Source organism: Rhineura floridana, chromosome 6 (genome assembly GCF_030035675.1).
Source record: "Rhineura floridana isolate rRhiFlo1 chromosome 6, rRhiFlo1.hap2, whole genome shotgun sequence".
In the NCBI taxonomy this organism is placed as follows: Eukaryota; Metazoa; Chordata; class Lepidosauria; order Squamata; family Rhineuridae; genus Rhineura; species Rhineura floridana.
This window is the reverse complement of record NC_084485.1, coordinates 85,287,875-85,302,170: the sequence shown is the minus strand read 5'-3', so window position 1 is coordinate 85,302,170 and position 14,296 is coordinate 85,287,875. Positions and strand designations below refer to the sequence as shown.

At 43.8% G+C, this 14,296-nt stretch overlaps 1 protein-coding gene across 1 annotated transcript in view; it reads left to right on the top strand.

The window, feature by feature from the left end:
• The first annotated feature begins 266 nt into the window (after positions 1–266).
• The window catches only part of POMGNT1 (protein O-linked mannose N-acetylglucosaminyltransferase 1 (beta 1,2-)), a 33,774-nt gene continuing 19,744 nt past the window's right edge, over positions 267–14,296 (top strand). The window contains exons 1-6 of the mRNA XM_061632861.1: positions 267–483; positions 2,782–2,986; positions 10,848–10,953; positions 11,792–11,907; positions 12,705–12,770; positions 14,159–14,272. Of these exons, the coding sequence (XP_061488845.1) occupies positions 2,873–2,986; positions 10,848–10,953; positions 11,792–11,907; positions 12,705–12,770; positions 14,159–14,272 (516 nt within the window). The 5' untranslated portion in view covers positions 267–483; positions 2,782–2,872. The remainder of the gene's footprint in view (positions 484–2,781; positions 2,987–10,847; positions 10,954–11,791; positions 11,908–12,704; positions 12,771–14,158; positions 14,273–14,296) is intronic.

The following is a 14,296-nucleotide window of genomic DNA, read 5'->3' as shown; positions in this document are numbered from 1 at the left end:
ATGCTGGCTGAGGCTGATGGGAGTTGTGGTCCAACAACATCTGGAGGCACACTGGTCGGGAAAGGCTGGACTAGCAGATGGTCTCTCATCTGTTCCACTCCTTTCGAGGGAGGTGCCAACACTTTAACAGGCGTCCAAAATGGCCAATTGCACTTTTGCGGCAATGCCATGCGGCGTGTCTTCCACTCATCGGCTGCAAAACTGAAGCCTCTCCTCCTCTTTGGGTGCTCCGCCCTCCACCTCTTCTCCCGACCCGGCTACTGGCCTTGCCTGAGTCGCCGTCTCCTTTAAGAGCAAGCTTCGAGCTGTATATCCCGCGCCGGAAGCGGAGCGGTACGTCAATTTCAGCCTAGCAGAGATGATCTCTTACTGGTCAGAAACGGGGAGAAGGAGAAGAGGCTAGTAGCTGCTATTGTTAGTACTGCAGCGCTGGGCAACTCCTGGTTATGGGGAGATCTCCGGTCTCAACTTCCTTTAAAAGCAGTAAGTCGAGCCACGCTGCTCTTCAATTGCATGCGGTGTGATAAAATGCGTGTGTGTGTAAGAGAGTATGAGTGAGATATCCGTTCTGAAATGGGTTGATCCTCTTTTCTAAGACTCTATGATCTATTTTGCATCATCACCATCTACCCCCCTTCCGTTTGTGTTTTGTTTGTTTTGTTAAGCCTGCTATGGGTAGATTCCTCCCCCTCCCTCCAATTCGTTCTACTCTAAGCTGTCTGGCGTTGATACGGTCTGCCCTTACTAATGGTGCGTGGGTGATAGTGGAATAGGAAGGCTACTCCCCAGGTTGTCAGCTTGAGGCTTAATTTTCAGTCCCTTCCGTAGCCTGTTCCTTTCACAGGGTAGCAAGCCGCCCGCCTTCCAAAGGTATTGAAACCTATTTATTTTAATGCATACAATACTAATTCAAATTTGCTTTCCACTGAGGCTTGTAAGAGGAGCTGAAAGTGGGTCATGGTGGTATAAAAGGTAACTGAATTATCCTTAAATCTGATGTAGTGTATCAAATACAATATCCTCTGCTGTTTAGCTTTGTGTGGATTAGAGCAGTGAGTAGTGCTTTCCGAGTAGGATTCTCGTCATATTTACTTGGAAATAAATCTCACTGTTCTCAGTAGGGCTTACTTCCAAGTACATGTAGCCTTTGCTGTTGAAGGGCAGGTAAAGGGTTACTTGCTACGCCTCCTCCCACCCGCATTCCTCCAAGGGCAAGCTGTATTGAAGAGGGTGGGCATAAGTACACTTAGTCTGTTTAAGTGACAAGTATGTGACAGGCTTCCATCCTTCCATAGGGCTGGAGAAAGCTGTTTTCAGCTATTTTATACTGTGTCAGACCATCTAAACGAGCAAGCTGACAGTTTCTTTCCAGAGTTTCAGACAGCAGCCTTTCCCTACCTGGAGATCCCAGGGATTGAACCTGGGGCCTTCTGCATGCAAAGCATGTGCCCTCCCACTGAGCTATAATCCCTTCCCCCTCTTCCTAGCACTGTGAGGTCACTGGGAAAGGATGAGTACACAGGTGTGGATTTTAGATTATTATAGAGTCTGAAGGGGTCACAGTAGTTCAGCCTCCTTTTGGTGCAGGAAATCTGCTGCTACATCTTCCACAATAGGTGGCCATCCAGCCTTTGCTTAAAAGTCTCTAACAAAGGAGAGTGCACCACATTCTGAGGCTGTCTGTTCTGTCTGAAGTTTTTCCTAACACTTAGTCAAAATCCCCTTATAAGGCATCCATAATGGCTTTCACATATTTGAATAATCTACAGATCAACATAGTGATGAGATGATGAAAGCAACTAGAGTTGTCAAGATAGTCAAGTATCTAACAAATTTGCTTCCTATCCTTACTGGTTGTACCATCCAAGTTCACCTGCACAAAATGTTCAGGATCTCTGTCATTTTGGTATTAAAGCTGTACACGTTGAGCTGGTTCACATGAAGCACTAAGCCAAACCATAACTTAACATGAATATAGGAGCTTGAGGGTTTCTGGAGAGGAGATCATGGCCACTGTGCTCTTCCCCTGGTCCTCTTGCTGCTGCAAGGCAAGCCATGTTTGGGACACTGTTTTTCAACCTTGTAGTCCAACAGTACTTGGGGACCCAACTCCCATTGTCCCCAGACAGCATGGACAATGGTCAGGGATGATGGGAGTTGTAGTCCATCAACATCCGGGGATCCAAGGTTGAAGAACAGTGGTTTAGGATTGTGTGTTATCTGAATCGGGACTCATGGTTGGTCTTGCTCCAGACAACTAAGCCAACTCATAGCTTGGCTCACACTAATGCACAGGCCTGGAGAAGGAGCAATGTGGCCACAATATTATGTATTTATTAAATGTGTATCCCACCTTTCCTTCTAGAATAATTTCTGGGAACCTGCGCACTCATGGTAAACCATGGTTTGGCTTAGTGTTGCATGCAAACGGGTCAATGTGGCTGCTAATGATGATCTAAGTGGGACTTGTGCAGGGAATAGGGCTACTGTTCTTCTGCTCTGCTCCCTTCCTTCCCACAGTCCATTCCTCCACTTCGAAGCCTCCCTAACAAAGGGCTCCCCACCTTTCCAGACTTTGGCTTGCCAAATGACTACCTTTTGCCAGCTTCCAAGTGCTGTAATAGAATAAATTATGTAAATTAAACACTTAGGCACACTTGCATTTTCTTTTTAATTATTGTGCTACCTTGACACATAGCTGGATTTTCAGACTTCTGGAGTAGCATTATATCTAGCTGAGCTGATTTCATTCTTTCAACTTCTGCTTTCTGTACCTGCCAGGTCTCATTGGTGGTTGAATGCAACTCAAGAAGGTCAGATGCTGAAAGCTGCCTCATGAAAGCTGTCCACTTCCATTTGTTTTGCTCTGCTTATGATGGATGAGTGGAAGCCCAACCCACTAGCCAATCCACGAAAGAAACGCGGCTGGTACCTGGCCTGGAAGTACAAGCTGACAAATCAGAGGGGACTAAGAAGGCTGTGTCAGGTGAGAACAGGTCCCATCTACCCTTCTTCTGCTCTGCTTGTTGGGGTAATATGCTGCATTATGTCTGGTTAGGATTAAAGAAGATGGTTGCCTTTAAATGCTTTTGAATTATGGGCTCTGTGATTGAGGAAACCTGTAAATGGAAACTTCTGCAAATGGAATGAACAAGAGGTGAAAATGATTGTGCTTAGCTGTTGCTGCTAAAAAGACAAAATCCTGTAGGATTTTGAAGGCTAGCTGGTTTTATCATAGCATGAGGTCTTGTTTAGGCAAGTGTCCTTGCCTGTGAAAGCTCATGTTGCAATAAGTATTGGTTGATAAGGTCCCATGGGATGTATCTTTATAGTACAACAGGACTTCTGTTTCCTATCCTTCCCCCCCCCCACACGCTTACCCCAAAATATGCTCTGGAGAGTCCTCCAACTCTCTGGAGCTGATTTGAGGGTGCATGTGTGGTCAGAGGGTGCGGGAGAGGGAGAAGAAGTTCCCTTGTGCACACGGAAATCTGGTGCTGAGTGAAGCTGCAGTGTTAAATGGCTTATTAAGGAGAATCTTCCATTGGATCATCTGATGATATTTCTGCAGCTGCCGGTGCCATTGGGTGTGTAGGAAGCTATCTATACCAGGTCAGATTATTTTGTCTACTGTTGACCAACAGTGGCTCTCCAGGGTCTTAGGATGGAACCTGGCATTTTCTGCATACGCTCTACCACAGAGCTAAGGCCTTTTTCACCTAAAGGAGAGGAGGCTAACCTGTGGCTGCCCACTTGTTGCTGAACTAGAGAAAGTGGATGGAGAGAAGTCTTTCCTTTCTCCCTCAATACTAGAACTTGGGGACATCCAAATGAAGCTGAATGTTGGAAGATTCAGGGACAAACAAAAGAAAGTACTTAATCACACAGTGCATGCATGGAGTTTGCTCGTCCAAGAAGTAGTGATGGATACCAAGTGGGATGTCTTTAAAGGAGGATTAGACAAATTCATGGAGGATAAGGCTATGTTCCACTTACACACATGCCTCTGGGTACCAGTGGCTGGGAATTGCAAATGGGGAGAGTGCTGTGCCACTCAAGTTCTGCTTGCTGGCTTCTCATAGTCATCTGGGTGGCCACTGTGAGAACCGGATGCTGGACTTGATGGGCCATTGGCAAGATTTGGTCTGATAAGATGAGGAGAGCTCTTCCTATGTTCTTATTGGCCCTAGCCAGCATGGTCAATGGTCAGGGATGATGGGAGCTGTTGTCCAGCAACATTGGGGGAGTACTAGGTTGGGAATGGTTGATGTAAGGGCTGTAGGTGTTGCATGGTGTGGGGTTGGAGGCTGGCACAGGACTAGGGAACAGGGTAGAAATCCTTGCTTCAGGAACTGCACTGTCCCTATAGGAAAAAAGACACTTGAGAGTCTCCACTATACTGATTCATGTTTTGAGCAGTAAATGAAGAAAAGGGAGCACCTATTGAGCCTGGACTGGACAACTGGTGTTCCACTGGGCTCCTGTGCATTTATCAGTTGTGTCTAGAACAGTTTTAGCAACTGAAATGAAACTCTTCCCATCATTTCATGCTTCAGTGACTAAAGAGGCCCATGTTGCTATCCTTTCAACTCTTTGGAAAGTTTGAATCGGCTCCTACATGCTTGCGCTGTCTAACCTGGAGCAATAAGAGAACCCCATACAACTCTTCAAGCAGCATTCAGGATGAGCATCTTGTGTCATTGAAACTCCCTTTGCTACAATATACTGAGTTCATGCTACCTGCTCGAATGAACACTTTCCTTAGTCCCAACTCCATCAAAATCTCACCATGTGACTTGGTGTGCCATCAAATATATATATTCATTTACTTAAACCAGGGGTGGGGAACCTCAGGACTGGGGGCCAAATGAGTATCTAGCCCTCGGGATGCTCCCTGGGCTGCACCCCTCACTGGCCCTGCTCTGCAGCTTCCTTGAGTGTTTTTGCCTAGCTGGAATGTGTCATTGAACTGAGATAAGAGTCTGTCTGTCTGTCTGTCTGTCTGTCTGTCTGTCTGTCTGTCTGTCTGTCTGTCTGTCTGTCTGTCTGTCTGTCTGTCTGTCTGTCTGTCTGTCTGTCTGTCTGTCTGTCTGTCTGTCTGTCTGTCTGTCTGTCTGTCTGTCTGTCTGTCTGTCTGTCTGTCTGTCTGTCTGTCTGTCTGTCTGTCTGTCTGTCTGTCTGTCGGATGGTATAGGTATGTGTGTAGGTAGAAATCTCTGGAAAGTAACCTATTGAACAGTCACATCAGTAGTTCCACTCACTTTTGGCTCTGGCCCCAACCATCACTAACATGCAGCTCCCCAGAAGGTTGCCCATGTGGAAATATGGTCCCCGGGGCTAGGAAAAGTTGAACACCTCTAACTTACGCCATATTTATTTATTATTATGTTTAAGATTTATAGGTACTACTCTTCATCTTATATGACCTCAAAGCAGTTTCCATACAACAAGCAAATCAAGATCAATCAAATATTTAAGATATAGTTAAAATGTCACCATCAGCAATGAGTAGCAGCTAACAGTGATACTGTCGGAAGGCAGAGCTGGGGTCCCAATCCCGGGGAGCTGGATCCCGGAGAGTTGGGAGAAGAGTATTGGGATGGATGGCAGAGGGAAGGGGGAGGAACTTCCCCCCTTTGGAGCGACGACGAAACAGAGGAACTGCCAGTGATAAGGTCGCTTAGCAACGGGGAGCCTGAGCCCTCCCTGGACATTCTCACGCCTCCCCCTCTTTCAGGCTCAGAGCAAGAGGGGAAAGAGGGAGGGCTGCTCACAGCCGAAAAGCGGGGAGGCAGTTTACCATCAGCCCCTCCCCTATCCCCCATCCTGGAATCGGAAACTTCAGAAGAGGAGGGGGTGATGCTTCCCCCCTCACCGCGCACACGCAGACAGCTGAAAAGACAGGAGAGAAGGGGAGGAAGGCGGGCAGTACCTGAGGGGCAGTTAAGGAGGAGCGAAAGATTGCGCGCCCGTTTGGCCCCTTCTTAAAGAACAGGCGGGAAGAAGTCCCTTGCTCTGTCAACTTTCTCCCAGTGCCGCAGGACCTGTATCCCTGTATTGCTTCATGAGAAAACGCAGTCTTTGTTTGGACATTACCCTAATAAAACACGAATTAACTACAGCCGTTGGTCTGGTTCCTGAGTCACATCCTGGGCCTGACAGATACATGGCTTTTTATCATGATTATAAGGAGATTTACAAAAGTCAAAAAGCAGCAATTAAATGAAAATAAGCAATACAGTGAAAAAAGCAGCAGATAAAAGTGCAATTAATAGGTGACTAAGATGTTCTTGGCGATGCCTAAAATCAACCAAGTTGGCATCAGGCGTGCTGCCTTTGGGAGGGCATTCCGTACCCACTGGGGCTCCTCTGCTATCCAAATTAATGCAGCTATTACAACTGAACTATCAGAGTCTCTCTCTGGCCTGTCAGCCTTGACCTTTGTCCAGCAAATGTGGAGGAGGGATGTTCAGAACAGAGATGGCTAAGCGTGGATGCTGTTCACGTAATGTTAACAAATATGGCAATGCAGTTGCCTTTTTAAAAAAAAGAAAGTAACACAGTGGATTTCCAGAACTGTACGTCAAAGTTCTTTCAAATTGTCAATTTTGCTTTTTTGCCTGTGGCATTTAATGGGTTTCAGGGAAATGCTGGAGCAGGAAGAGGAGGGAGAAGAGTAGCTTCTAGAGAAAGATCTGCATACTGGATCATGGCTCTTGGCAATGCTTCTGTTTATTTATTTTCCTGTATATTTTTAGATGCACTAATTTACTCTCTGTTCCCTGTAGCCTGGCTTGTTTAACAGATATGTTTATGTAACAGACGGCTGCTACTACATTGCAAACAATTGAGGAAACACTTTCAAGTATTTTTACATGTTGACTTGTAGAAACTAAAGCAAAAGGTGTTGTGAGTTATAGCAAGAACAGTAAAGAAAAAAAGAGGGGGAGATTAACCCTGGAGGAAAGGAGCTGATAACTGAGATGCTGGGATTCTGAAAGGAGTTTGTTTTGCATATGGAAGGAGACGGGAAGTCATAAATAGCCTCTTCAGTATTACTCCTTTATATGATAAGCACTGAAAACACAGTCCTTGCTTCCTAATCATGAGTAAGGATGGGCTGTGGTTGTGTAGTGAGAGAAATGCTGTCTCTGTGATTCTCTAAATACTATTGTGAAACTGCAACAAAATATTGCAGTGTGAATACTCCTGTTCAGGGTTCTAGCCAGCCATGGTTGTTTCCATGATATTCCATTCCCCCACCCCAAGCGGTCAATCTGCATTCTGTGGCCAGTAAGCATGGTCAGTCCTCAGTGGACTGTTTTGGGAGTTCCCCCCTTAATTTTTTTTAAAGAATTTTTGTATTTCTGCAAATTTTGGTGTTTCCCCAAGCCTGCTTACACCTTCCTCTTGTTAATGGATGGTGCCATATTGCCTATATAAGGAACCTCACTTGGAGAATGAGCTCGCTATTTATTATAGGATTATAATCATCCGTGTATATGGCATCTCAAGAGAATTGTCCCTGCCTCAAAGGAGCTTACAATCTAAGACCTAGACAATAGGGTGAGGAATTGAAGAATAGAATATGGATCAATGAAGTCACCCTCATTTTCCAGAAAATTTTCCAGTGCTTTATTTTTTCCACAGAAAATGTTCTGTTTCCTGCATTTATTGGTAACAATGAATGGATGCCAATTGCAAATAAAATACTAGACACACTTGGCAGTTTCAACTTTTTTTAGCTTTGTTTACTAAATATAAGTAAAATAAGCATGCTATAGTAGATCACTCTCTAGGGCATCAGAAAACTATCCTATACATAATTTGCACAGGAAAATTTTCTGGGAAATTTCCAGAAAAAATCCAATTCAAAATTTTTAATTTGAATTTTGAAAATTGCTGATCATATAAACTTAAAAGTTGCTTAAGTTGCTAAAAGTTAAGGGGCTAAGCTTAAGGGGCCACATAGGAAAGGTGGGCTTTGAGAAAGAATTTGAAGGAACAGGGTGAGGTAGCACCGCATGTGTGTTCAGTCATGGAGATGGATGCCATCAGAAACTAGACATGAAAATTTCTCAAGTGTTCTTGTTTTCAGAATTGCACAAAAGGAAAACCTATCCAGGGCCTTCAAGAAATTGGCATTACAATAGACAGAAAGGCATGGCAAATGTATTCCAATATCTTGTCTGGATCCCATATCTCAAAATAGCAACTTTAATACAATGCTGTCAATGTTGTTGGGGAAAGCTGACACCTTAATTGCACACAGACAGGGCTCTTGAAGTTCAGGTTCCCATAGAAACCCATGTTGCCCTGTATCCCTGCGTCATAGGAAGATTGTTCATTATGGCACCATTGTGCATTTTGTGAACCACAGTTCCATAATAATGCAGTGGAACTGTGGTGATGCTCCCGCAAGATAAATCTGAAACTCAGAGGACGTGTCTCTAGCTGTTGAGCAATCTGAGTATCAGTACAGAAAGGTTGCTCTGTTCTGAAAATCTTTTGCTGTATCTGGTGGAAAATTAGCTGAGTTAACAGCTACATAAGCCTAGGAATTATAGGTATTGTGACTAGTGTGTCTTCTAGAATATTTTGTGTATAAGCAGCAGAACAGCTGAAGTGTTGTGATTCTAGGGGACACTTAAATTTGTAACACTACCAGAAAACCCACTTTCCATAAGATAAATCATGTTTGCAAATGAGGCGCTACTGAATATATAGAAATCTTTCTTCCCTCTCCCTTTGGATCACCTTGGACTAACGTTGTGCAATGTTCCTAGCCCAGTTGATTTCAGGCGAGAACTGTCTTTGAGAACCTCAAAGGTTAAGATCATGGGTAGGTAGGCAGGGCTTCTACATCCTACCTTCCTTTCCTTGCAGCTTGGGGGCCTCTACCCTGACGTTGTCCACATGATTTCAAGTTGCTTCGTTTTCTAGTTTAAACGGATATTTTCATGTTTTGGGATATGCGTGTCAGAAAGGAATTCATGCTCTCAAGATCTAGATGCAGTAGTCGTCAAACTATTTCAGACTAGGGGCTCACGTTGTGGTGCAAATATGCATTTGAGGACTCCCTTCTTAATTTTTTACCATATATTTTCATAGTGGTCGTTCTACTGTTACAATCCACCTTAGATCAGGCCACAACCCAGTAGAAGGCCCCAACACGATAGTTGAATTCCTGTGGTATAGAATTCTAGGGTTGCTGGTACAGCCAAGGGATTCCTTGTTATAGGAAAGCAAATACGCAGATGGGCATTCAGACAAAATGCTTCTGATGTTATAGGTGAAGGGTGGCCCATATGGTGCTCTCCAGATGATGTTCAGGTCTCATCAGTCCTAGCCAACATGGCCAATGGTCATAAGACCATGTTGTGTATTCCGCAACATCTAGAGGGTACCACATCTGCTGTCCCTCTTACTGGTAATGCTTGGTGAGCTTTACCTGGGTGGGGAACCTATGGCCTTCCAGATGTTGCTGGGCGTCAACTCCCATCATCCCTGACTATTGGCTATGCTGGCTGGGGCTGATGGGAGTTGGAGTCCAACAACATCTATAGAGCCACAGGTTCCACATTCTTGGAGCTTATATTTGAGAATATAAGATGGCATAAATATTAACAATTTCTTACAGATATGCCCATGTTATTTCATAAAACAGCTTTCCAAGTTACACAACCTTTTGTTTCATGGGTGATAAAATGCATAGCCTCTGCTCATCTATCTTGCAACAATTTGTTCGTACCTAGTGACCCCAGATACCTTTCAAGCAGCTGGTTTTCACTGTCCTGAAACCAGCTGTCGTTTATATCAGTCAAAAGTCATGTCAACATATTGGAAAATGGCCATCTGATGTTAAAAACAGATCCATATACAACAATGCTGCTACGTTCTGTGCTATAGAGCTAAAAGGGGCCTTCAATGCTTTTCAACAGCACCAGTTCAAGAGGTGCTAAATTTGTGTGGTTTGGATTTTTTAAAAATTGTCCTTGACTGTCTTGCAAGGAAAATTTGCATTCATTCCGGTCTGGCAATTAATTGTTACCTGGTTTGGCAATTAATTGTTACTCTAGCTTTTCTTCCAAGTGCTGTTGGCTAGATGGGACTGAGAACCTCAGTAAGAATAGCTGTTTTTCTTGGATCAGAGACCTGGAATTGCTAAGGAAGCTTCTATCTGGAATAGGAGGCTAGTGGACAAATGTTTTTGCAACAACAAAATGTCAAAACAGGCTGTTTTATGCAGCATATTTTGAGGCTAACGTTTCAGATCCTCCTTGCAGCATTCAGCGTGGCCCTGGACTCAGCTGAATGCAGTTCATTTAAAGAATTATGTGACACTTGATAATACTGCCATTATCAAATGTTGGAAGGCATGCAGTATCTGTCACTTGACACTGACCCCAAACTGATTTCCATCTCCAAATGTCAGCAGCTCAGTTAAAGGAATTTAAATAATGTCTGGTTACTTGCAGGAGAAAACTGAAGATATCTGCACCTTTCTGCAAGGGAAAAGAAATGTGTGGTTATGGGCAAGGAGCTTTAAGAAGGTGGAAGGCTCCATTGCCATATAGTTCCTGACAACACTTTGCAGAGGAGAACAGCTCCTTTTGGATATAAATGGAAGTGGCAAGAAGAGGTAAAGGTGAAAAGAACATCAAATGAGTCCAACAGCTGTTGTTCTGCTGTTTAGCCCATGCTATATCATATTCATGTTCTGTATAACATTTATGTTCCAGATACTATGTGGTCTGCAGTAAGTTTCAAGACTGAAGGGCTTCTAAGACACCCAGTTTCTAATGGCTTATTTTTTGTGGTCTGATACAGAAGCTTTTGCCTTGCAGATGGGGGCTGTTCTCTTCTTGCTGGTGACTGTCATTGTGAACATAAAGCTGATATTAGACACTAGAAGAGCAGTGAATGAAGAAGAAGAATCTGCTCAGGATTATGGTATGAAGTGTCATGTCTAGGTGATGACAGTAGAATGTCCTTCATAACTGAGATCCAGCTGGTGTTTCTCCTAGACATCTTACCCTAATATGCTCAAATACTTGGGCTAATGGGCACCATCCAGTGTTCCTAACTACAAGATTTTTGTATGAGGTTTGCAGTCTGCTGTGGCTCTGTGTGAAAAGTCCTAAGTGTATTCTTCAGGTGGTTTGGAGAGCGAAAAAAGATATTCCATAGGGAAAGATGAGCACAGTAGTATCTTCCACATCTTCAAACGCATCCAGACAGATGTCTAGGAACCTTAAGCTCATGGTGAAGTAGACAATTGGAGGATAGTTCTTAAATATTTCTTTTAATATTTTAAATGGAGAAGGAGATACTCTTTTAAATGTTTTATAATTTTTTGTTTTCAAAAACAAGAAGTACAAAACAAAGTGGTGGCGTACTATTTTGGTATAAAGGTAAATTCAAGCAGTGCAGTTCTGAGTCCATCTTCAATGAAATAAGATATAAAGTCCTATGCCAGATAGCCTTTCCAAAGGGCTGAGGGCATTTGTGGAGGTCTAGGAATGCCCTCCAGTCTATTCACATAGCTAACGAAGGGGAATCTCATCATATCAAAATTATCACTTTTTGATCTTCCTATTACTATTTTCCTGTGCTGCATCAGGCATATATCAGATGGGATGCTGCTATTAAAGGTGTGGATTCCCTGAACTTTGGGATGAAGAATTTTTTCTATTATTTTGACATATGTATTTATTTCTAGGGGTTGTTTGGTTGTTTTTAGCACAGTTGGTAAGTGGCTTGAAGTAAATGGTTTGTTCCCTCTCCCTAGATGAAGGGTTGCAAAACCCTGAGATCCCACGAAGGCCTGTCAACAGTAGGAAGGTTCTGGATATTGAGGTGTACTCCAGCCGTTCCAAGGTCTACGTGGCAGTGGATGGGACAACGGTGAGGGCCTCTGCTATGACTATAAAGGAAGATGCAGTAAACAGGGAAATGGCAAATTCTTGTGTGCTTTGCTCTGGAGCAAAGCACAGCACCTTTTTGAAATGGAGGGCCTCTTCCTGCTTTACAACACAATCCTGTATGTCAGGGATGGGGAGCCTGTAGCCATCCAGATGTTGGTGGACTACAACTCCCATCGCCTCTGGCCACTGGCCATGGTGGATATGGCTGATGGGAGCTGGAGTCCAACAACATCTGGAGGGCTACATGTCCCCCAAACTGTTGTATGTGTTTTCTTGGAAGTAAATCCCATTGCGTTCAGGAGATTTTACTCTTTAGTACATGTCTTTACTATACATCCTTAACATTGTATTGTTTTCTAGCAAAAATGGGGAACCTGTGGCCCTCCAGGTGTTCTTGGACTCAGTCTCCCATCAGCCCTACCCAGCATGGCCAATAGTCATGGGATTTGTAGCCCAGGAGCAACTGAAGGCCCACAAGTTAGTCATCCTTGTTTTCACAGCTATATTTGACCAGCCACTGCCACCTGATGAGGTACCTGCACCTCAGCTTTCAGTTTCTTTGATACAGAGCTAACTATAACTCTTAGCTACATGTTGGGGAATTGTTTTCCTTAAGCAAAAATGTGGTGCAAAGTCAATTCTGTGGCCATCTTGGGGCTACTGGACTTCAGCAAATAGTGAGAGAAGTTCACGGAAGAAAGCTTAATTTGCACAACTTGAATGTGGTTACTGCTTGAAGTACATAGTATTATTATAGTTGCTTTTATCATAGTACAGGTTTTGGAAGATGAAGCCCGGGAGCAAGGCAGAGGAATCCATGTGATTGTGTTAAATCAGGCTACGGTAAGTGATTATTTGGGACTGGAAAATAATATATATCCATATATTGACATGCTGAAGGAGATGAATCTGGTCCTTTTTTCAGAAGCTAGATGTAATGTAGCTTACTTACAAATGTATAAAAGTGACTGATTAACTGTAGGGGTGTCACTGAAACTTAAAACAACTCAATTTAAATAGTGGATTCTGGAGCACACCCTTCTAGAATTGGGTCCAAAGTCTTGGATAAGCCTTTTGAACTCCCTAGACTTCTAGGCCTGGGCCAAAGCTGGCTTCAGGTGTCTATGTGAGGGGGGCTGACAAAGTGTTCTCCAGTGGGCTCACTGAGCTATGGGTCCCCACCTACCAACTCATTGGGCTTATCAGTAGCATCATCACAGCCACCTACAAACCACTTTCCATTTGACAGTTTCCCAACGCCCTGAGCAGTGCTGCTTCAGGCCATTAGAACCTCCAAACTGGCAGCTTCTTACTTTCCTAGATACTGGACCCTTGCTAGCTGCTTGACCACGCCAGATACTGCTACCAGACCTGCTGCTTGCTTTTAAAAAGAAGAGACAATGCTGTTGGCATTCCAACACAAGTTAAAGACCTACCTGTTTGCCCAGATGCTGGTGGAATGCTGTTATAGTAGGGCCCAGCTTTTTGGCATTCTGCTTCTCAGCGTTCTGCTAATACGGTGGTTTTCAATTACAGTGAGGCCCCACTCATACAGCACTTGTTCTGCTTTTTTGGTGTTTTTCAGGCATCAGGCGCCATTTTATTGTTGCTGTTCCACTTTTCAGTGATTTTTGCTTTTCGGCGGGGATCTGGAATCTAACCCACCATATGAGTGGAGCCCTACTGTATTAGTTTACTGCTGAGATGAGAAGCTGTGGGCTCCATGGAGATTTTGTAGCAGCTTTTAGGGTTATGTTGTTTGTTTTACTTGCTCTTTTTTAATCATTGGAATTGTGTTATGTTTTAACAGAATTGTAACCCACCCTGGGGACCCTATGATGAAATATGGTTAAAAATATACTTAAAATTAGTGCTTTTTTGGTGGAGGGGGGTAAATGGTACCCATGTTGAAAAGAGTGTTGTGGGTGCTAGCCAAAAATGCTTCTACAGGCAACAAAAAACAGTGTCAGCACTTCGTACTAGCAAGTACCATCACAAAAAAGTACTGCTTAACAGTGTGCATCCAAGTCCTACAGTGCAATTAGATATAATATGGAAAAAATGCAAGTTGGCTTCAGTTTTTTGCTGACTCTGTTTCCAAGGAAGCAGCTGGTTGTGTTTAAAACTCTTCCTCTGTTGCCATTGATGCATTCCAGCAGTTGAGGAGGACTCACCCATGCTCTAATTCCATGATCTAATGTACTCTGTCTCTTTGTATGAATGCACAATAGGGTCATGTGATGGCAAAGCGAGTCTTTGACACCTACTCTCCACATGAGGATGAAGCCATGGTCCTCTTCCTTAACATGGTAGCCAGAGGCCGCATTCTGATCTTCACAATTAAGGTAGGTCATCTTGACTCTTTTCTT